This window comes from Melozone crissalis, unplaced genomic scaffold, assembly GCF_028551555.1.
Source record: "Melozone crissalis strain CALT ecotype California unplaced genomic scaffold, PUWL_Pcris_2 ptg000036l_1, whole genome shotgun sequence".
Classification (NCBI taxonomy): Eukaryota; Metazoa; Chordata; class Aves; order Passeriformes; family Passerellidae; genus Melozone; species Melozone crissalis.
The window spans coordinates 11864187-11889510 of NW_026535814.1; the positions used below are offsets into that span (position 1 = coordinate 11864187).

The 25324-nt window shown below is 40.2% G+C and overlaps 1 protein-coding gene across 1 annotated transcript in view; it reads left to right on the forward strand.

Annotated features, from left to right (window-relative positions):
• ADAMTS12 (ADAM metallopeptidase with thrombospondin type 1 motif 12) overlaps positions 1–25324 on the forward strand; it is a 140956-nt gene that overhangs the window by 88253 nt on the left and 27379 nt on the right. Inside the window, exons 12-16 of the mRNA XM_054283474.1 lie at positions 243–412; positions 9967–10100; positions 17116–17236; positions 19915–20159; positions 21395–21536. Of these exons, the coding sequence (XP_054139449.1) occupies positions 243–412; positions 9967–10100; positions 17116–17236; positions 19915–20159; positions 21395–21536 (812 nt within the window). The remainder of the gene's footprint in view (positions 1–242; positions 413–9966; positions 10101–17115; positions 17237–19914; positions 20160–21394; positions 21537–25324) is intronic.

Below are 25324 nucleotides of genomic sequence, written 5' to 3' on the forward strand. Positions count from 1 at the left end.
GATAGGTTAATTTGCTGTGAGCTCAGCCAGGTATTGCCAAGCACTTTTTTGGGATACAGGAGTTGTCTGTGCTTCATACTGACATGTTTGAGTACTCAAACATGTGATGTGAACAGTATCTCTACCCTGTCAAGGATTCAGACTCACCTTGTTGTGCTAATGGGGCCTGAAATACGTTTTTGGTTTAAAACTTTTTTTTTTTTTACCCGGTCTCATGTCCCAGTCTCATGTTCCGTTTCTAGACCCCAGTTTGGAGGAGACTACTGCACTGGAGAGAGGAAGCGCTATCGCATGTGTAACATCAGCCCCTGCCACAAGGACTTGCCGACCTTCCGTCAGATGCAGTGCAGTGAGTTTGATACAGTTCCCTACCAGAACGAATTCTACCACTGGGTTCCTGTTTATAACACAGGTATGAAGCTACACAATTTTTTAATGTCCTGTGTAAAAAGTCGAAGTTACACGCATGTGAGAAATGTCTATGAGGGTGGGACGTCACTGAATTATAAGTTTTCTAATGAATTAGAGAGAAAAATCTGGTGTGCTCTCGTGTGCTGGTGTGTCTTTTGTGTGAACAAAAATGCAGTGGTTCTTCTCTACACTTGGGTGTTTTTACAGAGCTCTGGTGATAATGGCTGTCATTGTAACTAGTTCAGTTCCTGAAAAGATATTGCACTAAAAAAGCTGTTGAAGTTATGTCTGTGCTATTTGTTTAGAATAGATCTAATCCATCTTTTCCAGTGTCAATCACAGAACAAGTAGAGTAGTGTGGTGTAGAGCTGCATCCTTGGGCCTGCAGGCCTCACTGCACCAGAGCTCTTCCACTGCACATATGATTTTACTACTTCCAAACTCTGAAAGGTAGCTGCACTTGACATTACAGTGAAGAAGTAATATCTGAACTGGTTCAGTATCATGCTGCCCTGTATTGTAGAGGCAGAGTCAATGACTCTGCTTTATAACTTGCTTTGGAACAGCTAGTTATACAAGGGAAATCATTATTTGTATGTAGTTTGATTCTTGGGTTGTGCATAAATGTAAAGTGTAGATTATCCAAGAATCACAAAATTTTTAGGGTTGAAAGTAATATCTGGAGACCATCCAGTCCAACCCCCCTGGCCAAGGCAGGGTGACCTGGAGCAGGTGGCACAGGAACACATCCAGGTGGGTTTGAATGTCTCCAGAGAGGGAAAGTCCACCAACTCCTTGGGCAGCTGTTCCAGTGCTCTCCCATCCTCTATGTAAAAAAGTTCTTCCATGTATTGAGGTAGCATTTCCTGTGTTCTAGTTTATGGCCATTGCTTTGTCCTGTCACTGGGCACCACTGAAAGGAGTCTGGCACCATCCTCTTGGTACTGGCTTTGAGCTATTTATATGTATTGATGGGACCCATTCTCAGTCTGCTCTTCTCCAGACTAAGCAAGCCCAGCCCCCAGAGTCTGTCCTCACAACAGAGATGCTCCAGTCCTTTAATCATCTTTGTGGCCTCTGCTGGACCCTCTCCAGTAGCTCCTTGCTTTTCTTGTACTGAGCAACCCAGAACTGCCAGACTCTTTCTAATGGATCCCAGGAGCCCACGGGCCCTCCTGGCTGCCAAGAAACCCTGCTGGCTCATGGGCAACCTGTCACCCACCAAAACTCCCAGGTCCTTCTCAGCAGAGCTGCTCTCCAGCAGGTCAGGCCTCAATCTGTGCTTGGGGTTATTCCTCCCCAGCAGGATCCTGCACTGGCTCTTTTTGAACCCCACTGAGTTTCTCCCTGCCCAACTCTCCCCTCTATCAAGGTTTTGTTGAATGGCAGCACAGCCTTCAGGTGGATCAGCCACTTCGCACAGTTCCACAGCAGCAGCAAACTTGGTAGCAATGTGTTTTTCAATGAAAAAATAAGACAGACAGGATAGGGAAGATCAGGATTAAACTTCCAGTTTCATTTGCCAGTAGTATTTTTCAGCATGTTAATTGCTTTTTCAGTTACTGGAAGTTCTGAATTGATTTCCTAAATTTCAGCTACTGTTTCCATTTCATGTAATAAATACACCATTGAAGATGAACCTAGAGCAGGCAGACTTCCAGTAAAATTTCTGATGAAAGAAAACATGGTTGATGGAGATTTTTTGGAAGAAATCCCAGTAAATCCATGACAAATGCTAACAGCCTAATGTTGAGGCTAAAACCAAGCTCAAAAAACATTTTCTGCATTCGCCTGTCATTGAAATTAAGACCTCTATTACTCAGGGTGTGCTAGTGCAGGGTACAGCGTTCATTCTGTTCGTGTCCTTTCTGTGACACTGCAACAGAGCAGGTAGTTCTGCATGCGCATTTCTTACAGAAGGTCTGTTTCTAAAGGAAATTGAGCATCATGAGTCAAATGCCTACTGCACACTGGAAGGCAGGGCTGTGCTCTGTCCGTGCTGTATTTCAAATAGAACAGTTCAGAACTGTACAGACAAACCAGCTCTATTTAAAATGCTGTGCTACTGAGCCTGATACATTTCATCTGGAAAATCCTTTGCAAAATCCTTCAAATATCAAGGAGATTTTTTTTTTCTGTGGCTTGAAAACTTCTTGACTGTTTTCACCCATTTTCTCAGCAGCCAGAATTCCAGCATAGATTTCCATGTCTTTCCCATTACCTTGGAGGCCCTTAATGTTTTCACGTTCCACCAGCAACATTTAAAGTGTTTTCTTGCTGCTAAACCCTTAACTTAAAGTAAAACTGGCTTCCTCAGACAAAAAGGCTCTCCTGGTAACACTCAAGTGAGTAGGGAGATGCCCAAATTTGTGCTGATCTTTCATCTGACATCATTGTATGGCTGAGGGTAGGTGGCTCTTGTGGGCACACTGCTTCCAGTGTTGTCCAGCCAGAATTACCTGAAATACATCTGAGAGTTTTCCTCCCATCTCACTTTCAAATATTTTTTCACCTTCTATCTGTGGCTAAAGATGTCCTGGGCAAAATACCTGCAAATAAGATCATGAAACATTGCTGTCTCTGAGAGACACAGGAGTTTGGGCCTTCCTTGCATGTGTGTGTCCAAACAAACCAAGACTTTAAACAACAGCAAACAAACAGGCTTTTTAAACCCCAAATGAACTGATGTTTCAGATCTCTGGAGACTTTACTCACAATGTCCTAATATGTACACCAATCTATGTCAATTCCCTTACTTACTTCTTAACTTGTGGAATCCAATTTCAAGGATTTTTCACAGCAGTCTGTTACTATGTTGTCCTGCTGCCAAGAAGGCTTTGACTTTTATTGTGAGTTAATCCTGCCTGGACACCAGGTGTCCACCAAAGCCACCCTGTTGCTCCCTTCCTCAGCTGGATAGGGGAGAGAGAATGTAACAAAAGGCTTGTGAGTAGAGATAAGGGCTGGGAGAGATCACTCGCTGATTACCATTGTGCACAGACAGGACTTGGGGAAATGCGTTTAATTTATTAGAAACTAAATCAGAGTGGAATAGTCATGGGACACAGTTTTCCTTGAACCTCTCCAACACAAGTCCTTCTCTGCAGTTCTTCTTTAGCTGCTCCAGCATGGATCCTTTCCACAGGCTGCAGTCCTTCAGGAATGGGCTGTTTCAACATGGATCCCTGGTCTATGGGTTCTGCCAGGAGCCTGCTCCAGTGAGGGGCTCTCTGCTCAGGCCACAGCTCCTGCCAGGAGCCTGCTCCAGCACGGGCTTCCATGGGGTCCCAGCCTCCTTCAGGCACACCCAGCTGCTCTGCTGTGGCTCCTCCAGGGGCTGCAGGGGAATCTCTGCTCCCCCTGGGCCTGCAGGGCCTGCAGGGGCACAGCTGCCTCACCCAGGGCTGCACCAGGGGCTGCAGGGGAATCTCTGCTCTGGGGCCTGGAGCACCTCCTGCCCCTCCTCCTTCACTGACCTGTGTCTGCGGAGCTGCTCCTCTGTTCCAGCTGCAGTTGTGCAGATTTTTTTCCACCTTTTAAAATACATTATGCCAGAGGTGCTGGCTCTGTCACTGGTGGTTTGGTCTTTACTGGCAGCAGGTCCATCTTGGATCTGTCTGATGTGGGCTCTGGCAGTCATGGGGGAAGCTTCTAGCAGCTTCTCAAAGAGCTACTGTGACAGCTACAGCTGGTTTGAAGCTGCACAGATAAAATTGGCCATAACAGAAACTTATTTGGCTAGCTTAGTTCATTAAAACGTAGAAGTGTGGGAAATGGATTTGCCCATTACCAAGTCCCTAGATAAGACAATGATAAGTAGGATTTGAACTCAAACAGGGACCCCTGCCAGTGCCAATCCTGAATGCAGACATATCTTTGGCCAGTGAGCTGGGCAGTGTTGGAACCTCGACCAGTTGGTTGTTCAAGCACAGGAATTTTGAACCCCCTATAAAAGGGAGTGTCCATCAATGAGCTTTGTCTGTTCTTCAGTGTGTTCAGTTTTGTGCCTGTCTCCAAAAATGTGACCAAATGTGGTGACCTCTGATGTGACACAACAGCTTCTGCTACCCCTGTAGCCCCCCTGCTACCAAAACCTGGCCATGCAAACCCAGTACAGCTCCTGTTTTAGTGTCAAGCATTTTCGATCCTCTCATGCTGCACTTGGGATATAAAGGGGAAAGAAAGCATAATTAAGCTTTCCCAAGCCCTGAGTGCACATACATTTTTTATGTGCAAGTGTCTAGCTGAGGAAATAGATTCCTGAGCCAGACATTCTGTGACATTTTAGACATTTTCTGTTCCTTCATCCCACTGGATAAAAAGCATTAAATTTTCTGGATGGTCACAATTTTCTCTCCTGGCTTTGCTTTCATAGCTTGCATAAGGCAGTTATAGCAAATGTCATGTACTTAAAGAGTCTTTTCTTGTGTGTAAATTGTAACTTGTTGTGTAAATTGCAACTTCACAAGATAACAAAGACATTTTTGAATAGCTTGTGATTTAATAAAACAACCAGCTTTAACAAGCAGTCTCACAGAAAAGCATTAAGTCACATCTTGCTGTTTCCTAGCCTGTTGTTTGAGGTTTCAGTTGAGAATTTTCTGGTTCAAATGGCTGTATGCCTGTTGGGGAACTTGCATGGTCCTGTTATGGAATTGCTCTGGACCTCAGAAACTCATGTGCTCAAGTTGGAGCATCAGAGTACCCTTGGGAATCTTAAAATTATGGAGACCTCCAAGTTCAGGAATGATAAACTATCCAGCAGCCTGAGCAGGATATTTTCTGAATTTTTCTCATGACCCAGGCCCCTATTTTGACACTTTGGACAGGCTTCTGTACGTATCCACTTCTCTTTCCATCAGACTGACCCCATGTTTATTTATTTCATACCATTTGACAAATTCCACTGATATGAGTCTGATAGCATCTCAGGGTTTAGCTTCCATCTATAAGTCCTACATTAAATCATATGATTACCTTTATTTTCTGTATCAGTGCCAGGATCATTTAGTCAGTCATTAGCTCAGATAGGGGTTGTGTTAAAATGTTATAAATTTCATATTTCTACCAAAATATTTCTGTGTATCAAATAAGATATGTTCTGATACAAGGGCTGAGCTAACAGGATGAAATGTCCCTGTTTCAAAATTAAACTTGTTTTGGAGTTCCAGGCTTAGTTAAAGTGATAAGTAGCTTCACCTCAGTTTTTTTTCCCATTTTGTCTGTTTGGTAATTGTCTTTTCTAATTTTCTTTGTTTGGGATTTCCTCAGTCAATTCTGAGTTCTCACAGAGATTAGGAGTTGAAGAGAAGAGGCTCACCTCTTTTCTTCCTTGTGAAGTTGGGAAAGATACTGAAGCCTTATCTTCTTCTGACAGGCACGTTAATCACATCCTTCTTAGTCAGGTTAAGCTGGATCCCTCCTGCATGTGAACTCATGGGAATCAGCTGTAAGGTAAACAAATTTAAATTGGGAAGGAAATATCTTCCTTTCTACTTATCTTCATGTTGTTCTGTTTACACTTGGTGAATCTGAACTTTTTAATAATATACAGAGGGGAAAAATATGACATGCCCAAATTTCAGGACTTTTACTCAACTTTGCTGATTTGCTTCTTTCTGATTACAGATAAGTCACTGGGCCCGTAAGGGGACTCTGTGGCTTGGGATTCCATTTCATCTTCTGTATATTAGGGAATTGATAATTTCTCTGGTCAAGTCAGCAGCAGGTGTAAGATGTGGACACCACATAAAAAACCAGATTGTAATTTTTCTGGCCTGCTGGTTGTTGATGGCACTTCCTCTAAGATCTTACGTCCAGCTTGGAGCAAGGCACTGGCAGAGGGATGCAGCCAGACTAAAGAAGGTTGACAGGAGAGCCACATCGAAGTCAGGAGGTCACTGAGAGGGACTTTTTACAAGGATTAGTAGAGATAGGACATAGGGGAATGGCTTTAAACTGACAGAGGGCAGGTTTAGATTAGATATAAGGAAGAAAAATCTTTACAGTGAGGGTGGTGAGGCACAAGTTGCCCAGAGAAGCAATGGGTGCCCCATCCTTGGTAGTTTTCAACACCAGGTTTGGACAGGACTTTGAGCACTAAGGTGTAATGGAAGATGTCACTGCCCATGGCAGGGGGGTTGGATGATCCTTAAGACTTCTTCCAGTCCAAAAGATTCTACGATTCTGTGATTTGAAGAACACAGATTGAGCAAAGCAAGTTTTGCTCTAGAAAGGAAAACTAGGAGTGAGTTAAATGCCAGCTACTCCATGGAACATTGAAGGAGTGTTTAGCTTGTGTACCCCTGAGCTGGTGGAGGCACGTGGTCGTTGCTGAGTGCTCACAGATTGGATATAATATTTCATGCATGTGCTGGGTTGCAGGAATTTATGTATATTTTGGCCTAAAAGTTACAAGAATTACAGACTTTTTGTTAAAATCTTATCATGATTTAATTGAACTTGCTGAAGTAACTGAACCAGCTGCTTTAATGAGCTCCTTCTGAACAACAAGTGCTCCTATTCATCTGAGTTAAATCTTTTTAGATTTTTGGGTCTGAAATAAGAAAAAAGGCTGAACTCAATGCAATTCTACCATTTCAGGAAACATATTTTTTTCCCTGGTGTGTGAGTTTGGTATCTGCTTAGTGTTTAAAATATTAGGTAACTGTTCTATGAAAAAAGTATTAAAATATTGTTTTGGAGGTTATTGGCTGATTCTGATGCAGTTTATTTATGACCCTATAAAAACAGAGCCAAGATGCCTGAGCTCAACCATAATAAATAATAATGATAGGTAGATAAATAAATAATTTTAGATAGTTTAAATACCAAATACAGTGCCAGTGTAATTTCCTCATTGGTAGCCTAACCAGCCTTTCTGCAGATGAAAAATGAAATAAATAGCAGAGTTTTAGGTGAAGAAGTAAATACCCTATAATTTCCAGAGGGTCTTCATAAAATACATATAGAATGAAAAACAGTAAAAATTTGTGGGTTAGGTCTAATTTTACATCAGTTAACACAATCAGGAAAAACAGGAAAGCTTTCATACTTAGAAAGCATTTGCAAGTATGACAATTTGTTTGGTTTTTTTTTTTTCATTTTATTTTAACTTAGTAAGGGAGTTATTTTTCTTTAAAAACTGATTCTGAGTTATAGATTTACAGCACCATAATTATGGCAGGAGTATGTCAGCACTGTCTGCTTCTTCTTGTTTGGTGATTTCTGAAATGAGATTGCTTGTTTTGTCAACACACAGCGATGAAAAGGTACAGATACCAAACTTCTGTTTGACATTTTTCATTAGGAACAATGCAAAAGCTGAAATGGCATTCTGTAAAATCTATCTGAGCAGGTAACAGAGTACCTGGAATTGTAGGATTCTCCTTGTCATAAACATATTGTGCTTTGTGTAGAAAAGTGCTACATTGAGAAAGTAGGCAAGGTGAAGCAAAATTTAGAGCACTAAAGTAATCACTTTAATCACACTGCCATAAAAGGAATTCTGCAGACAGAATTAAAATCACTTGTATTGTTTACCATGACAGCTCTTATCAAAGCAACTGGTGGGAGTTATGGCTGGCAGCTTTCAGAGAGGGGCTGAGGGTTGGTGAGCATTACAAACTTTATGTTCTTGCCTGAAGAACTTTTTTATCTCCACCTCCACTGATATTCTTGAACACAATTCACATCAGCTGGAATTCCACCAGTTGTATAACCATGGTCCATGCGTGTGCTCTGGGTCTCATCACTGTGGCACTTTGTGAAGCTATTTTTGTTTGAGAAGCCAGAAGCTCACATTGGTGACAGACCTGAGATGCCACTTTAGCTCTGCTGACAAGAGGGGGAAAAAAGCCTTCATTAAGGTTTTCAATTTCCTTTACTGTTCTGGTGGGTTTTTTTGTTTTTGTTTTTTTTTTTCAAATTTGTTTTTTGTTCCCAGTTCTGCAGTGTTTCTGTTTACACAAGTGAAATTCACAGTACCAAAGCTCAGGCTTTGCAGGATTCAGTTCTTGATCTGGAAGAACTTTGAGGGGAAGAGTTGCAGTCACCTTTGTGCACTGTGTGGTGTTATGTGTATGTTGGTGCTGCCCAAACCTTTGTGCACTGTGTAGTGTTGTGTATGTTGGTAATGAGAGCAAATTTTCCTCCTTCAAAAGGATAAATCCTTTTGTTGGAAATTAGTTAGTTTATTTGCATTATTGGAAGATGGCATTTCTCTCATACCAAACATTTCTTCAAACACAGTCCTTTCCATGGCACAAACAAAGGCAGCAGAGGAGGAAAAGATAAAAATAAATCCATCAACCAGGATGTGGAATGCTTATAGCTATCCTGCATCCCTGAGACCAAGGCAGCAACTTCTGTCAACTCTGTCAGGCACAGGATAAAACTCACTCAGCATTAGCACCTCTGCAGCACAAAGTTTTAAAATTATTAAATAATGGTGCCTTGAAGTCACTGCTGACTGGTGGGTTTAAGGCCCACTGCTTTTCTCAGCAAAGCATTTCATTGCTGGGCATGAACAAGTTGCTTTAATGCTGGATGAGACTAGGGTCTTTGAATAGACCAAAACCTGAAGACAAGTCTTGTGTTGGTGTCCTTCATTAATATGGTAGTGGGTGATTTTTAATTCAGGCAGATGGTTCTGGTTCTGCTGCCGAGTTTTCAGAGAGTGTTACAAGTCCAGGGATTATGTCAGTCCTTGCTTTGACCCTAATTTCAGCTCTAACTCATCTTCCATGCACACAATTTATTTATCAGACTTGTGTCCTTTGTCTCTCAGATGTCTCAGCTTTAAGATTTCCCATTCACAAAGGCCAGTGTCTGTGAGGCAGGGACGTTGGTGTTTGGCTCTTCTTACTCCGTAGATGTAATAGATTAAGGCCCTGATCAATCACAGAAAATCTTGTTTCAGAGGCCACTTGTTGCTCTTGCTACAGCTTTTCTCTTCCCTGTTGCTTCTGTGGGACATCTGTCTGAAAACAGCCTGAGTCTGTCAGACTTGCAATATCATCCATATTTCATAAGTTGTCACGCAGGAAAAAAAACGTTTGAAATTATTTATTAAGTGCCAACAGATAGATGAAAATGATGAATGACACGTAAGATCAGAAGCAGGCAGCTGACTGCTCTCTGAGAGAGGCTGACAGCAGTGATGGAAAGTTTAAATTACCTCTGAAATTACTCAGTAACTAGCTGATGGAAAACTTTCCTGTCAGTCTCCTTGGTGATCTCACCCCTTCTCTAGTGGCAGCTGGATTTGCTGGTTTCCCATCCCTTTCTCCATCACAGCCGGTGGCCTCATTGCAGCCTCACTCAGCAGTGACAGAGAGCACATATAGGTGTGAGGGGAGCAGCCTACAGCTGCTTCCCACAAATCCTCAAGTGCTGTTTATCAGGCCTGTGTCACCCTGGCTCTGCTCAATTCTTCCAGTTCTGCCAGTTCTGGCAGATGGCAGGGAAAGTGAGCAAATGGCTCAGCAAAGACCCTGTGCACTGCACTTCAGTGTCATGCTGGCATGTTGTCTGAGTGTTCTGTTTCCCTTTCAGCAAACCCCTGTGAGCTCCACTGCCGCCCAGTAGATGGCCATTTTTCAGAGAAGATGCTTGATGCAGTCACTGATGGCACTCCTTGCTTTGAGGGAAGGCACAGCCGAGATATCTGTATTAATGGCATGTGTAAGGTATTGGGTATGTTTGCATGTTTCTTTCTCTTCAATTTAATTCTATGGCAAAATGCTTAGCCATTTTTTTGATAGGATCAAGGCCAAGTACTCAATTTTATCACATTTTTATAATGAGTTTATAGCAAAAGCTTTCAAAGTAGACATAAGTGAAATTTCCACCTTTTTAATGAGTCTATTTGACTGACTGCTGATTACTTTTGGTGCCTTTTAAATCCTCTGGTTTTTTTCCCACTATTTTAAAACATCAGTTCAAGAAAAGCTGGTTTTGATTGGAAGTTTTCACAAAGTATTGTAGCTTTAGGGTTGTAACTGGTGTCACCACTGTCTGTGGGTTTTTTTATGAAAATGTGGTTTAACTATACAGGCTTAGCTGTTCTGAGCTGTCTTTTGATAGGACTTTGCAGTTGAGGGCAGTAAAAATTAATTTAGTTTACAACATTGAATTGAATAATCTTATACAGTGGGATAATGGGCAGACACAGTGTATATGGCTCAATAATATTGTGCATGGAAGAATAAGTATAATGATGGCTGCCTATTCTTTGTGTTGGTAGCAGATTTCCAGGATGATGTGTGTGTCTGTATGGCATTTGAAGGAGTATTCTGTAAATTCTGTAGCCTCCACAATCTTAGCATTGCTTTTAGTCACTTTCTTATAAATAAAATGAGTGCTTTTCTTGTAGAGGATATATTTACATCTGTGGTTTATTTCTTCAGATTGGGGGTTTGTTCTGTACCTCCTTGAAGCCTAATAGCTTTTTTGCTTTTAGCATCTTTGGAAGCAAGAATGTGGCTTGTGGAAACTGCATTTGCTTATCTGGTATGGGAGCTGTATGCCCCAAGCCACTTAATTGTATAAAAATGCAGCTGGAAGGGGCTTCAAGAAGTTGTCTGTTTCGTCCCTTTAAAAATTATATTACTTTTTTGACATTTTTCACATTCTTTTCTTAAAGATTTCTAGTGATGAAAAATTCACATTTTTAATAGATGTTGGTACACCCTCTTTTTAAACTTCTTATTTTGTTAGAATGACAGTGCATCAGAGACCAGTAATAAAAGATGTATTTTAAGCTATCGTTGCAATGCTTGCATTTATGAAAGGTTACCAAGACCTTGATCAAGCTCACAGTGAAGAGATGCTGCTTAACTTAGCTGAGGGTCAGAAGGGGCCCTTGAACTATGATGGCTTTGAATGGTTCAAGCCAGAATGAATAAAATCTTTAGCATATTGAAACATATAGTAGATATTGCATACCATAGCAGTGCTTTTGACCTTCACTTGGGAGAGACCAGTTACCAAACTCAGAAAGGCTGTCCTTGTGAAACATTCATTCTCTGATTTCCAGCCCAGTTGGACTGGGGTCACTGTGATTAGTTTTAGTTTCCATATGCTTTCTGTATTGAAACCTTGCCTGTGGCAGTTCAGATTTATACCTGTTTTAGAGATAGCAAGACTCAATTTATCCAAACTGGGAGATCAGAGGTGAAAGAGAAGCTAATCTAACTGCAGTTTGTAGAGCCCAGATACTCTTCAGTATTAACAATTCTGTGGATCCAAAGTGTTTCTGAGAAATTCCCTCCAAGATGCTGTCAGCGTTGCACATGGTGACTGCTGCTTCACATCTCACGGCAAACAGATTCATTTGGAGTCAGGATCACAGAATGAACAATATAGCCATGCAAAATGAGACCAAATGATGAATAGGTAACACAAATAGCTCACAGTATTGAAGGGTAGGATGCTTTCATCTGAAATAGGTACCCAGCACAAAACCTGAGGAGAAGCTTTTTCCTATATCTTCATCTAATTTGCTGGTGTTTGATTCCAGCTAGCTAAACACAATAGATACATTACCGGTCCTGAAGAATAAATCTGGAAATGGGTTTAGTATAATTAGTCTGGCACCTCATTGCTGTAGTTTGATTGCAACATGTTGCTAATTATGTGGAAAAGACATTCACAAGTGTTAAAGCACTATTCTGGTTTTCAGAATTGTATCTCACAAGAGCACTTCACATTTGTCCTGAGTACTAAAATAACACTTCACTTTGGTCTGAAATTGAGAAAAATATTAAATTAATAAGATATTAGATCCACTGTCTAAATTGCTCGCATGTGATTGGCATGTAGAGTAGCTATTTTTTCTCAAGTGAGTTCAGAGTTTTCCTACTGAGTATGTCAAAACAAGATAGATAGATCCAAAAAATAATTTCATCTTCTAAATTAATCTGATTTTAGTCTGATTTTGCAGTTTGTCATGAATTTGTTCAGAGCTATCAGAGAAACTAGTCTTTCTTTAATGGCTAAATGTGGATTGAGATGCTTCATTTTAGCCATGAGAGGTATACTGGGTCCTTTCCTAGCTGGCCTGACAAAGCCACAATGTGCATCTTCAAGTGAGAAGTAAGTACAGACAGACTACTGATTCACTTGGTCCTTTTAATTTATCCTGTATCTCCTAATTTTTTGGAAGTGCTGCCCATGCATCAGTGCTGAAGGAAGGCTTAAAGTGAGGTGTTGTTTGCATGGTATTCCTTTAGAACTTGTGGAATCAAAGACAAGTTAAAATTGTTAACTCATTTGAAGGCCTGGCCTATAAAGTAGCTGGGTCCTTTCTCAATGCTGACCTTACACAGAAGAAAAGTTCTGTCAGGAGATCTGATAAGATCTGTCAATAATTTAATCTCAAATCATCAAGCTATACTATGACTATTTTATTTTTTACTGTATGCCTTTAGCACTCATTTTTCAATTGTCATTTTCCCCCTTTTATTTGGGAGATCTTTAAAGCACATAGCCTATATTCCTGTGCTTAAATTATACATCACAACTGTATTCATTCTCACAACTCTTATTTCTTATGAGGTGAGTCAGTTGTTCCCCCAGTGTTAATGAGTGAAGATACTGCCACCAGAGTATGGTTGTTTAGCACTGATAATGGGGATTTTTGATTAGGTACAAGCCATCACATCCTCTAAAAGTGAAGGCTTACATGTTCTTTGCACTGGAATGTGCAGATGGTGAGGGTGGAGGATCTGGAAACATCTGTGATGTTTCTAGCAGCCATTCATCTCCTGCACAGAATTTTGATAGGCCTAAGTGACCTTCAGTCATGCAAATCTGTGGTAATTCACAGTTGTGATTGTGAGAGACTGACATTGTACTGGAGAATTACACAGCTGTGTAGCAGGGAAGGAACCATTATTTTCTCTTTCTGAAAAGCAGATTACACAGCTTGGATTTTTATGCAGCAACTTCACCACTTCGCACTACGGTTCAGCTTTCTCCTCCCATTGCTGGTCCATCAGGACATTTGATTCAGACCCACATAGATAAATTACAAGATAAATTACCGACATCAGGACACATTTCTCTCTCTTCAAGGCAATGTCATGGCCAACATGAAGTAAACATGATTTCTTTATTTGAAGACTTAGTGGGGGAGACAGGAGGAGGGAAGACCTTAAAGTTCAGTATAGCATTCACATGATGGATATTCAAGCAGTGCCCTTCAAAGCCATACCCTTCAGTGTCAGCAAGGACTTTTTGTATCTGCCCCCCACTGCCAATCTGACACAAAAGCCTCTCCCTCTGGAAATGGAAAAAGGCCAATATTTCTGGCTGTTTTCCCTTTAGTCACTGAGCAGCAGGAAATAAATTGTTTCTCCTTCCTGTAATTCAGCCGGGCAGTTCAGGTCATTGCATCTGCCTCTGCACTGTGTGCTGTGACCAGAAACAAAGCTGATCTCAGATGCATTAGAAAGGGCTCTTGGAGAGTGGGACAATGGCACAGTGCAGCAGGGAGGGGTGGGACAATGGCAAAGGGCTGCAGGGAGGGATGCTAAGTTGTGATGCCCATGCCATGGCACACAGTGGTTCCTGTAACACAGCATGGTTGACAGGCAAAGGGTGCACAAGGACATATGTGGGTAAAAAAAAAATCAGAGCCTAATTGCTGCTGATATTATTTCCTGCTTTATAACCTGCATTAGTCTCCAGAACCCCTTTAGCAACTGCTTGTCAGAAATTCATCATGGAGTCATAGCATGCTTCAGGTTGGAATGGATCTCAAATATCATCTAGTTCTGGACTGCAAGTGCCCATTAATGGGTCATATTGATCTTGTGGAAAGTTTGAGGCATGTTTAGAAAATGCATCCACAAGAGTAAGAATAATGAGGAAAGCAAGTAAAAAGAAGAATGACACATCTTGAAATTATTCTAATGGATGGCAAAAATTATGCGGTATTCACTGGAGTAATAAAGGAAAACATGGTCTGGAAATTAAAGTTCATGGAAATTAAAGTATCTGGAGCAAATGAATGCTGTTTATTCTGAGACATGAGAATATTGCTTTGTGATGGTTTTTAATGGCTTTGTAAGATGAGACCCTGCTGTTATATGTGAAGGTCATGGCAGCATCAGCAGCACCCCAGGGCTGAGGAGTAAAGCAAAGGCTTTATTTATTTATTATACCAGAATAAATTGTTTGCCCTACCTCATTCTTGAGTATTCCAAAACCCCAGGAATGTGTAGGAATGTTGCATGTATAGGTAAGGCTCATGTCTGATCAGATACAAACTGTTTCATATATCAGGAGAACAGTGAAATACAAACTTCTGATGCTGTTACTGGAAGGGACAAAGGGATTCCCACCACATCACAGTAATGCCATATTTTGATGCCATAGATCTGTTGGTAAAGGAAATGGTCAAATGGGAAAGGTCTGAGCTGATGGAGTACAGCCCATGCAGAAGCACAGATTTGCCAATCCCAAAGGCAGGGAAGGGATGATGCTGTATTGCTGCCATCTCAGTTAGAGCCAGGGCTGCAGCTGTTCTAATCAGAACTAATTAGTTAAACCCTTGGGGTTTTTTACACCCCACAGTACTTGGAAGGGAAATATGCTCGGTGATGTTCATTTCAAAGTATCTGATTGACAGTGTGAAATAGATAAATTAATTCTGTGTGCAGGCTCTCAAACAAGAATGCACAGTAAATAAAGGACAGAAACCTTTTCCAAAACATGAATTTTCTACCAGAAAATGATAATTTGGCAAAAATATACAATTTGAAGACAAGTAATTTTTAGAGAAGTTCAAAATACAAGCTCCCAGCAGCCATTAATCGTGTTTTCTAATGGGAAAGCACAAAGCGCAAGAGTTCCATCTTCAGACTTTCCCCACCTTTCTGTTCAAGGATATATGTGCATAGTATAGAAAATAAACTTCAAATTTAATGACTTTCTAGAGTGTCATTTCTTCGGTCTAATAAAGAGCCAGATAAGTATGACTTCCCTGTTTGCAGATGATTAACAGATGTACTAAGAGTACAGTAGATGTACTGTGGAATGCATCACTGAGAAAACAGCAGCACTTCAGCCTCTCTAAATTATTAGGAAGTGTTAAAGATAAACTGGTGAAGAGACAGATCTGAATTCCTGGAAAGATAAAGAAACATCCTGTTTGTGTAGCGGTGGCATCTGTGTATTCTGAATAGTAGATTAAATCCACCCCTGTTCAAATAGCTGCATACTGGGAGGCAAAAAGTTCGTCGCCTTGCTAACATATTGTTATCTCTGTAACCTTCTGTACTGCTCATAAGTGTGGTCCTTGGTGCCAGGATCTGTGTGTGTGCAAGACATTACAAATATTTCATTTTTTGAAAGTGGCCTTTGCTGAAAGGAGGGAGAAGCCAAGGCTGCCGCAGAACCTTTGACATGGTGTGACTTTACAGAGCTGGTGTGAAAGGTGCTGGATATGAATTGGCAGTAAGTGATGGATGCATCTCTTTTTTTGGAGCCTTCTTTTAAGTGATGCAGTTTGGCACCATCTGTAGTTTGAGGCCTTTCCTTGCTTCTGTTTCTCACAGTTTCTCTAATTGTTCATTAAATTCATTGGCATTTAGACAAATGTTCAGGTATTTCTTAAGCTGAAAATGATAAAAAAGCACTAGGGGATGCAAGATTCTGTATACCTAGGTTAGTCTAATAGATGGATTTTCCTGTCAGAATCCTGCAGAAATATACAGTTGCTGATGTAGTGAAGGGGAAATAAGATCAATGTCAAAAGAGGTTCATATATCAGATTTTCATACATCAAGAGGGTGTTAGACAGGTTGGCAGGTATAGCACCTGAAAGCTTATTTTGAGAAAAATCAGCTGAGAAAACATGTTTTGGGGTGACTTTATGATATTGTATCCCCTATCTCAAACCAAGACCAAACCTTGACATACAACCAAGCTTCTGGCTATTCATCTCTATCACAGGCCTCCAGGTATCTTAGGTGCTATTAAACACTAAGTGTTGGACTTTATGCTGTGTTCTGCAATCCTGCCTGTTTTTGAAGAGGGGCAGGAAAAAAAATACTGAAACCAAATGCAAATTCTGTTGAAATTTAAAGACATTAGAGCACAGAATTTTTGGGTTGGGCAAGGAAGTTTTTTCCTGACTCAGGATGAATACATTTTAGTCTGACTTTCTTCCTATAGCAAGTATAAACTGGAAAATTAGTTTTTACTAGAACTTAACCCACTTGACCCACTGTATCTGGACCCATGCCCCTATGCTGGCAAGCTGGAGAGTCATTGATGTAAAGCGTCATGCTTACTGAAGAGTTTCTCTTTGCCAGGGGGGTTGACTGTAGCAGAGGTTCTTTGCTGTGAGATGGCCACAAAAAGCTGGCAAAGATTTCAGTTCTGTTTCTGCATTGCATTCCCAGGAACCTGTGGATGGCTCTATGACATGAGGAAGCAGACACAAATCCTAGATACAGTGGCCAGTCCCAGATAATGAAGCCATTTGTGTGGCACATTTGTGTCTCAAGTGACTGGTCACTGCTGTATGTTTTGTGACATGGTGATGGTTGTTGTTTGTTGGTTTGTTTTTCACCTTGGTGTAGTACACTATAGAGGATATATACTACATCCCTACTCAGAAGCACAGTGATAGATGAGCTCTGAGTACTTCATTGTGGAGGCTGCATTTATTCTGACGCTGTTTTTTCCTTCTAGGCTGTTGGCTGTGATTATGAGATAAATTCCAACGCAACAGAAGACCAGTGTGGAGTTTGCCTGGGAGATGGCTCTGCTTGTCGTACAGTGAAGATGATGTTTAATCAAAGCGAAGGATTTGGTAATTTGGATTCCTCCTTTAAATTCTTCCGTTGCTGAAGTCATTTCTCTACGTAAAAATGATTGAAAGTGCTTCTTGTTGAAAACTGAGGGATCATCTGCAGGGGAAATTGTAACTGAGTGTTACCATGTCAATCAGTGAATCAGTGTTATCGTGTTATCAGTGAATCATGCTTCTGCCAGAAAAAAATGCATGCTCTGTGCGTAGTCAGATCTGGTCATCGTTTGATCTGCAATGCTGTGCTGATGGCCTGAATAAAACTATTATTTTCTCACTGAAGTTGGAAAGGAAAAACAAGTTCTTCAGTCTTTGTACAGCTCTGCATACAGCAAAGGTTTCATTAATTTGTTCATGTCTGTTTTGGGAGGATATAGATTTAATTTTAATTAAAAAGGGAAGGATTAATAGCATCTGAGGGTTGCCAGTTCACAGGTGTGCAGAAGCACCCACAATAAGGTTGCTCCAGGATTTAATGAGCCCAGTGTAGGTAAGACAGCTGACAGTTTTACTGTTATTGAATCTTGGATCTCTAGATCCTTATCAAATGAAACCACATAACCAGGAACAATTCCATAATGTTCATCCACAGAATTTTAAAACAAAAATTTATCATGTTGTGTGACAAGCTCAAAAGCTTGCTGCTGATTAGCTTTCCTTTCAAAATCAGATAATGTTTATTGGGAATCAGCAAGAGGCTCTGGGAAATCAGGAAGTAATTTAGCTGGTGGGGAGGGTCAGGGAGAAGGCAGAAGATGATATACTGAATGAATGGTAACTTCCCTTACCAGAGAGTTGCAATACTTTAAAATATTTTAAAACCTTTAAAATAAGGTTTATGAGCAGCAGCAGGTGATTCAGACAAAAATAACTATGCAAAATCTTGAAAGGATATGCAAGTTTTTGTGTTGCAATAGAATACAAATTGCCTTACAGTTTTGATGCTTTGCGTTTTGAACAAATGTTATTCTAATTAAATAGAAAAATAAACCAACCAACTCAACCCTACTGTAAAAGGACACCAACATTTCAAAGCCAAGCTGCCAGGATGTGACATAATTAAGACTTTCCATGCTGTGTTTATTTTTCCTGGTTGTAAGTATGCCTTCTGATCAAGCCTTTAGTTACATAATCACACACTATGTTTGTAACATGTCTTCTCTCCACTGAATGACTATAACATTTGGGAAAATCATTAGACTTGGCTACTTACAACAGACCTAGATCACTGATTTCCTGAATAACAGAAGTGAGCTTCCAGATTTTCTTACTTCATTCACTTAGAAAAAACTGATTCATTTAGAAAAAAATGTTTCAGTTTCCAGTCAGTCAAGGAGACTTGCAGAAGGTAACATTCAGAAAATCTTCCTTCTTAAACATCAATCATTGGAAATCCAAATATATGGTTATATATTATCAATCTAATTAGGAAAGACCTGAAGTAGACAGATTCTGTTTTGCACCACAAGCAGCATAGGATATTTTAACCACTATTTATTACACCACAAAAGAGCTGCAGAGAAAATCAGATGTTGAAGACTCTTGGGCACTTACTTACAGCTCCAGGTTGTTGTACAGCACATAAATAGTTCTGGTGGGAGAAGAACATTGATACTGAAGATTGCTTAGCATGCCCAGTGTGGTTTATCTCACTCATGTGAGTGAGTAATCAAAGGTGAAAAGCTCATTTCACCAGAAAGGTGAACAGGATGTGACTCTCAGAATTTAATTCATGACCTCAGAAAGGTGTGATGAGAACTGGGGAACTCATGTTCCAGTCTTGAAGTAAACCAGCACAAAATGCAGCTCACGCTCCCAGTGCACCAGCTTGTAACAATGTTATCCATCTAATTTCTGGAGCTCAGCTAGGGGCAATAACAAGAAAGCTACCTGTGTTCATGTTCAAGTATCTATGTGAACTTCCTATTTTTACAATTTAGTAGCAACAACAATAGCAGCTTCCTGTAAGGTGAGAAGCTCAGAATCTGACATCACATATTGCCTGTGATGTGAACAGAATTCTGTAATAGATGCTTTGGGTCATTCTTAACACACAAACCAAAAATCCCTGAACAAATAACTATCCATGAAGAGCCCTTGAACTTTGTTATGAAGATTGGTAATTTACAAAAAAGTGCTGAATTTATAGTCGTAATTTGAGGCATTTGAATAAAATTAGTTTGTTATTCTTGTTGTTGTAGGGCAAACAATCGCAGAGAACTTAAATGCCTTAAGAGAAGGTACATGGAATTCTGTGCACACCTGTACATTGTGTACAGATGAAAATGTTCTTTGTAAATTGAAAAAAACCTTCCCCAACAAAGGCTGTTAACTTGCAGGAACTCCCTGGCATTTCTCCAGATTACAGTATACCAGAGCCCTCGGGCATAGTTATGGAAATGTTGATGCCCATGTGTGGAGTAAATTTCCCCTGGCACATGAAAGTCATTCACCTCCACATCCCTTCTAAATGCCACTGGCATTGCCTAAACTCTATTCCCCAACTGATACTAGAAACCTTGACTTGGAAAGTCACACTATTAACAAACTGAAATACAAGCTCTGTGACAGAACATTTGTGTCTTTTTTCAAGCAAAGCTGTAGTTTTTATCATCTTACAAATAAGTGAAATGCAGTGACATTTCTATTGTTCACCTCCGTTAATTTTTCTTGTCTCTTAGGATATGTTGATATTGGGCTAATTCCAAAAGGTGCAAGGGGAATCAAAGTCATGGAAGTTACAGAATCAGGAAATTTCCTTGCTATGCGAAGCAAAGACCCAGAAAAATACTACCTGAATGGAGGCTTTATCATCCAGTGGAATGGTGAATACAAAGTGGCAGGCACAATATTTCAGTATGACAGAACAGGGGATCTAGAAAATCTGACTGCTCCAGGACCCACCAATGAATCGATATGGATTCAGGTAAAGGGGAAATCAGGGGCAGAAAATATGTATATTGGTATATAAAACACTATATTAAAAAAAAAAGAGTTGAGCTGTTTTGGAGAGAAATAAGCACTTTGCTTTTGAGGGTTGTTCATCCTGCCTAAGAACTCAAATCCTGCATAGCACTCCCAATATTTGTTAAAGGCTGATATAATCCTGTGCTGCCACTAGTTGGTCAGTCCTTTGCCCAAACTTTCTTGGACCAACTCATGGCTGTGATGTGAACCAGATCCAGATGAAAAATAAGTTGTCACATAAAGGGAGCTGATGTGAGGCTGTGAACAGTGAGAGCTAGGGGCAGCTAACAGCAGTGACAGCTTACACAGAGCAAGAAAACATACAGCATTATATAGATGGGTTAATAGCTTGTGGTAAGTGAAACTGACCCATTTAACATCCACAGAGGCTGGTTTGTTTCTTTCATGTTGCTTTATGGATTCTGACTTATACATAACCAGTTTCTGTCAGTTCTGAGAAAACAGTTTGGAATTGGCCTTTTGGTCTTCAGAAGTGTCTCTCATGGCTTGTTTGCATGTGTGTCCACCATGCAATCAAAAGAAGTATTAGAGGTGTGATGGGAGACCCCTTTCACACTTTGAATGTCTTGTGAGAAGACAAAACTAGTGAGTGCTCAGACTTCACTTTTAATAGAATTGGGAAGAAGAATAAAAGTTTGTGGCTGAAGTATTTTTTTCCCCTTAATGATGTTTATTTTCTCCCTCTCAGGTAAATTTCTTGAGTACCCCTTCTCAGCTGGAAATTTTTCTTCTTAATTCAGAAACAATGAAAAATAATGTTAAAGCAGTGTCTGAATAGCATCTGTAATTTTCTGACCCGGAGGTTGTTTTATAACAGCTATTTCAGCAGGTAGTAAAATTATAACTGATAATGGGGATAGGCAATAGCTCTTAATCAGCAGCATAGGGATGCTTTGGATGGACTTCACATTATATTTTCTTATAGTCAGTAGAATACCAATTATGGTGACCCATTTATTCTCACCTGTATTTGCAGAAATGCATGGTAAACAGATGTGTCTTTGAAAAATTCATGTATGCCATGGTCGACAAAGAAGTGGAAATTTTGTGCGTCTGCTTCTCTGAACTGGTAGCAGACTTTATGGGCAGCTTTAATTATTCCAGTTTCACACTTTGAAAGCTCTTGACCAGTAGATTATTAATTAAACCACTGATAAACACCACTCTCTCCAGCTGCTTTTTCAAGAAACTAACCCTGGAATCGAGTATGAATACACTGTACGCAAAGAAGAGAGTAATGAGAATGAGATTGGAGAGCCAGAGTATTTTTGGCAATATGGAGAGTGGACAGCCTGCAGTGTTACCTGTGGAAGAGGTAATTCCTCACTTCCCTTTTCTCTTACTGTTTTCCTTCATTTCCTCAAAGAGGTAATGTTCTTTAGATCTGCATTTGGTGGGAAATCACATCACATGGTTACAAAAATAATGTGAGGAATAACTTGTTTACTTTAAATGAGGCAGAGCACTGGAACAGGCTGCCCAGAGAGGCTGTGGAGTCTCCTTTTCTGGAGATATTAAAGATCTGCCTGGTTGTGCTCCTGTGCAGCTTGCTCCTGGAGACCCTGCTGTAGTGGGGGGTGGGACTACGTGATCTCCAGAGGTCCTTTCCAGCCCCAGCCATTCTGTGATTCTGTGAATAATGTGTTTTCACTTCTAAATAAAAAAAATTTAAAATTGCATTAGTCATTATGTTTCTAAAATACCTGCCCTGAAATTCTCAGCTTCTGTGAACCAAAATAAGAAGGTACAGTTTTCTTTCCACCATAATTTTTTGTCAATACTGTTCCCCATAGCCTTTCTTTCCAGCAATACAAATTTATGACCTACTATTGTTTCCCTATTAAGAGTTTTCTATATAATAACTACAAAAAATATTCTTCATTTCTGTCCTGCCTTGACGAGTAATAACTCTTTTCTGTCCATTGTTCAATAGTTACTTGATTGCAGTTAGTCTTGAGAACTTCCATGTCTTTGCCTGTTTGGCAATAGCTTGGGTAGCACTGCACTTGTACTGTAGTTCTGTGCAGCACATTAAACCAGACAAACACAATGATGACTGTGAAGTAGGATTTAACAACAGGTCTGAAAGTTGTGGCTTCTGGTAACTCACACAAAATGCTACCAGGAGAACTTCCTCTGAAGTAGCTAACATTAATAGTAAACCAACAATAAGGATAAAGAGACCAAATCTTTACATTAATAATTTTTTAAATCCACCTATTGTGTGAATTATTTTGAAAATGTGATGAAAATGTGGTATATGAAGGGAAGTCTGAACTTGGGGGTTAGGAATTGTAGCCTTCTGTCTGAATTAACTCTTGATTTTTACAGGACAGTAAAAGAATTCTGGAGATACAACCATAACATTGTTCTTTGACCATTCTGTACAGTGTGAAAGGAGTAGAAGATTAGTGTTACAACCAATAATATGAGAAAGACCTTTTCTAATACTAGAGTATTGTTAATGGTTTTTGGTAATTACTGCTTTTTTAACTGCTTTGTGGAAGAAAAGGAAAAGGACAAACAAGTGTTGTAACAAACCCAGTTGTGATTCTAAAAGTAGTGATGATTGCAGGGGTAACGTTTTTAAATCTCTTCTGTCAGGGAAGACACTAAAACAATGTGTTTTTAGTGGTTTGGACAAAAGGCATTTTATGACCTAATTTTATAAGATTAAAAGGAGAATTTTTAGAAGCCTAGTGTAAAATATCCCATCCCAGTAACATCCACATATTATTTTAAAAGTATTTATATATATACATATAATCAACATATTATAGAGATATGTATTCATTCATATATATGTATGCTTGATTAGATAGATGCTGTGATTTGTTTTCTGGGTTGTTTTTTTTTTTGAGAAGAGTCTCTCAGCACAAAACTTGATGTGCTTTCTGGTGGAATGACACCCACCATTTTCTTTAAATAGGTGCACAAAACAAGTGGTTTTGCTTAATTGTGTTCTTGTAAGTGTTATTTCTGATACCTGCATAGTTCTGAGTCATATTTAATGTAAAAATTGTTGTGATAAAAAGGGGAGAGGAGGCGAATGTGTAAGTAGACTGTTATGCTGTTTTGAGGTTCTTTTTACATTAGCTGCAGTTTTCCCAGAACTGTTTCTAGGTAAATTGTAGCCCCATGTACTCTCTTCTGGCTAGTTAACTGTGATGTGGCTTTTATTTCTGCCACATGGGTTACTTATACTGATAACTGTGGTATGTAAAGTTTTTTCCGTTCTTATTTACTAATTGACTTCCTCTGTTAGCTGCATTTTTGCTCTTAGTAAAAGCTTAGTAAAAGCTCTTTTTTGAGCTTACTGCCTTTGTATAAGTAGAAATCATGTGTTTCAGACAAGATTGCGGACTTGGTGACAGCAGTTGGAGGGGAATCAGGAGGTACATCCCAGTTCATGAAGGGCACAGACACTTCACCAGTCCTCTGCATTCCTTCATGGACAGAAGAAAAGAAATGAATAAACCTGTAGTCCTCTTTCCTCTGAGATACAGATGTCTCAAGAAGTAACTGGACAGGTGTAAAGAAGGATGTAGTTTGCTGATGCAGTGATGCAGTCAGGGTATTGTTTCTTACTCCCTGCTCATTAAAACAGAGAAATCTTGGCACAGAGCTCCAATGCATCACTTGGAATGGGGAAATCTGATATGCCAATCTGCCTGCAGCTCTCTGCCGGTGCATGTTGTATTTGGTTGTGCTCTGGGCCATGGGGATGTGGACCAGCATCACTGTTCATAGCACCACTAAGGCTGGAAAACACCTGAAAGATCAGAGAGTCCCAAGCCTTGACCAAACACCACCTCATCAACCAAACCATGGCCCCAAGTGCCATATCCAGTTGTTTCTGGAACACTCCTAGGGATGGTGACTCTACCACTTCCTGGGCACCCTGTTCTAGTAGGGTTTGACTACCTTTTCAGTGAAGAAATTCTCCCTAATGTCCAACTGACTTTCATAAAATTTCCTTCTGACTTCCACAGAACCTCCTTCTGGCTGTGAACAATGCGATCGATTTCATGTGAATGTTCACTCTGTTCAGATTCAGAATTTATTGCTGTTGACACTAACACACTTGTCCCAAATCACTGACATTTGAAGTGTTCTGAGGAGTTTATAAGGTAAAAGTGCACTGAAGTGCACATCATTTTCTGCCATGGGTGTGCTGCAGGACAAGTCTTATTGAAGATAAGCCTACAGAGAGATAAATAAGAAAAGCTGTATTTATTTAGCCTAACGTAAGTAGTAAATAGCTTTTAAGGATTATTGCAAGTACCATTTTTGTAAACAATTAACCAATATTTTTTTAGGATAAAAAGGAGGACCAAGAAAGATGAACTGCTGAACTAACTTTGACAGCCACAGCCAGTGGGAGTAATTGATCCTTACCTAGACTTCTGTTCTCTTGGCAAACCTGGACCTGCCAAAGGTCCAGCACAGGTCCTTTCATCACCACTGGCCAAAAACACAGCAATAAATCCAAGGCTAATTCTGCCTTTGGTGGCCACAGAAATCAGGACAATACAATCAAATGCTTTCTGCAGCCAAGAAAGAAAATTTGCATTAGGAAATAAGAAGTTGGGCTGCAGGCAGGGCAGTAAACTGATGCAGTGGAAAAACAAAATATTTAAATGTTCTCATGGCTTCTTTCATTTCCTTTGTATGCACCCACCTATTGTAGTGTCAAAGGTGGCTCTGGCCAGTCTACTGTAACACCGCTGAACAGGAAAAAAGTACTCAGAAAAATCAAGGTTTTCTGTGGCAGGTATACCTAATCCTTCATGCAGGGAAAAGGAGAACACACTGCAATACCTGATACGCATTTCCAGTGTAGAAAATAGATTAGTTACATTGCAATCCAGTTCATGGCAAACAAGCACCAAAGGGGAGAATTTGTAGTAAAATCATAACCCTTTTTCTGTCCTCAGTGCAGGACAGGTTGAACCTCTTCCTGCCATTTGCTTTATGCTGAAAGGAATTGCTTTGCAGTCAGAATGTGTGCACACTGGTGTCCTGCAATCTGCTGCACCCTCTGGACAAGAGCTGTCCCACCAGAGCCTGCTCTCAAGACAGCAGGTAGAGCCTGTAAGCTTT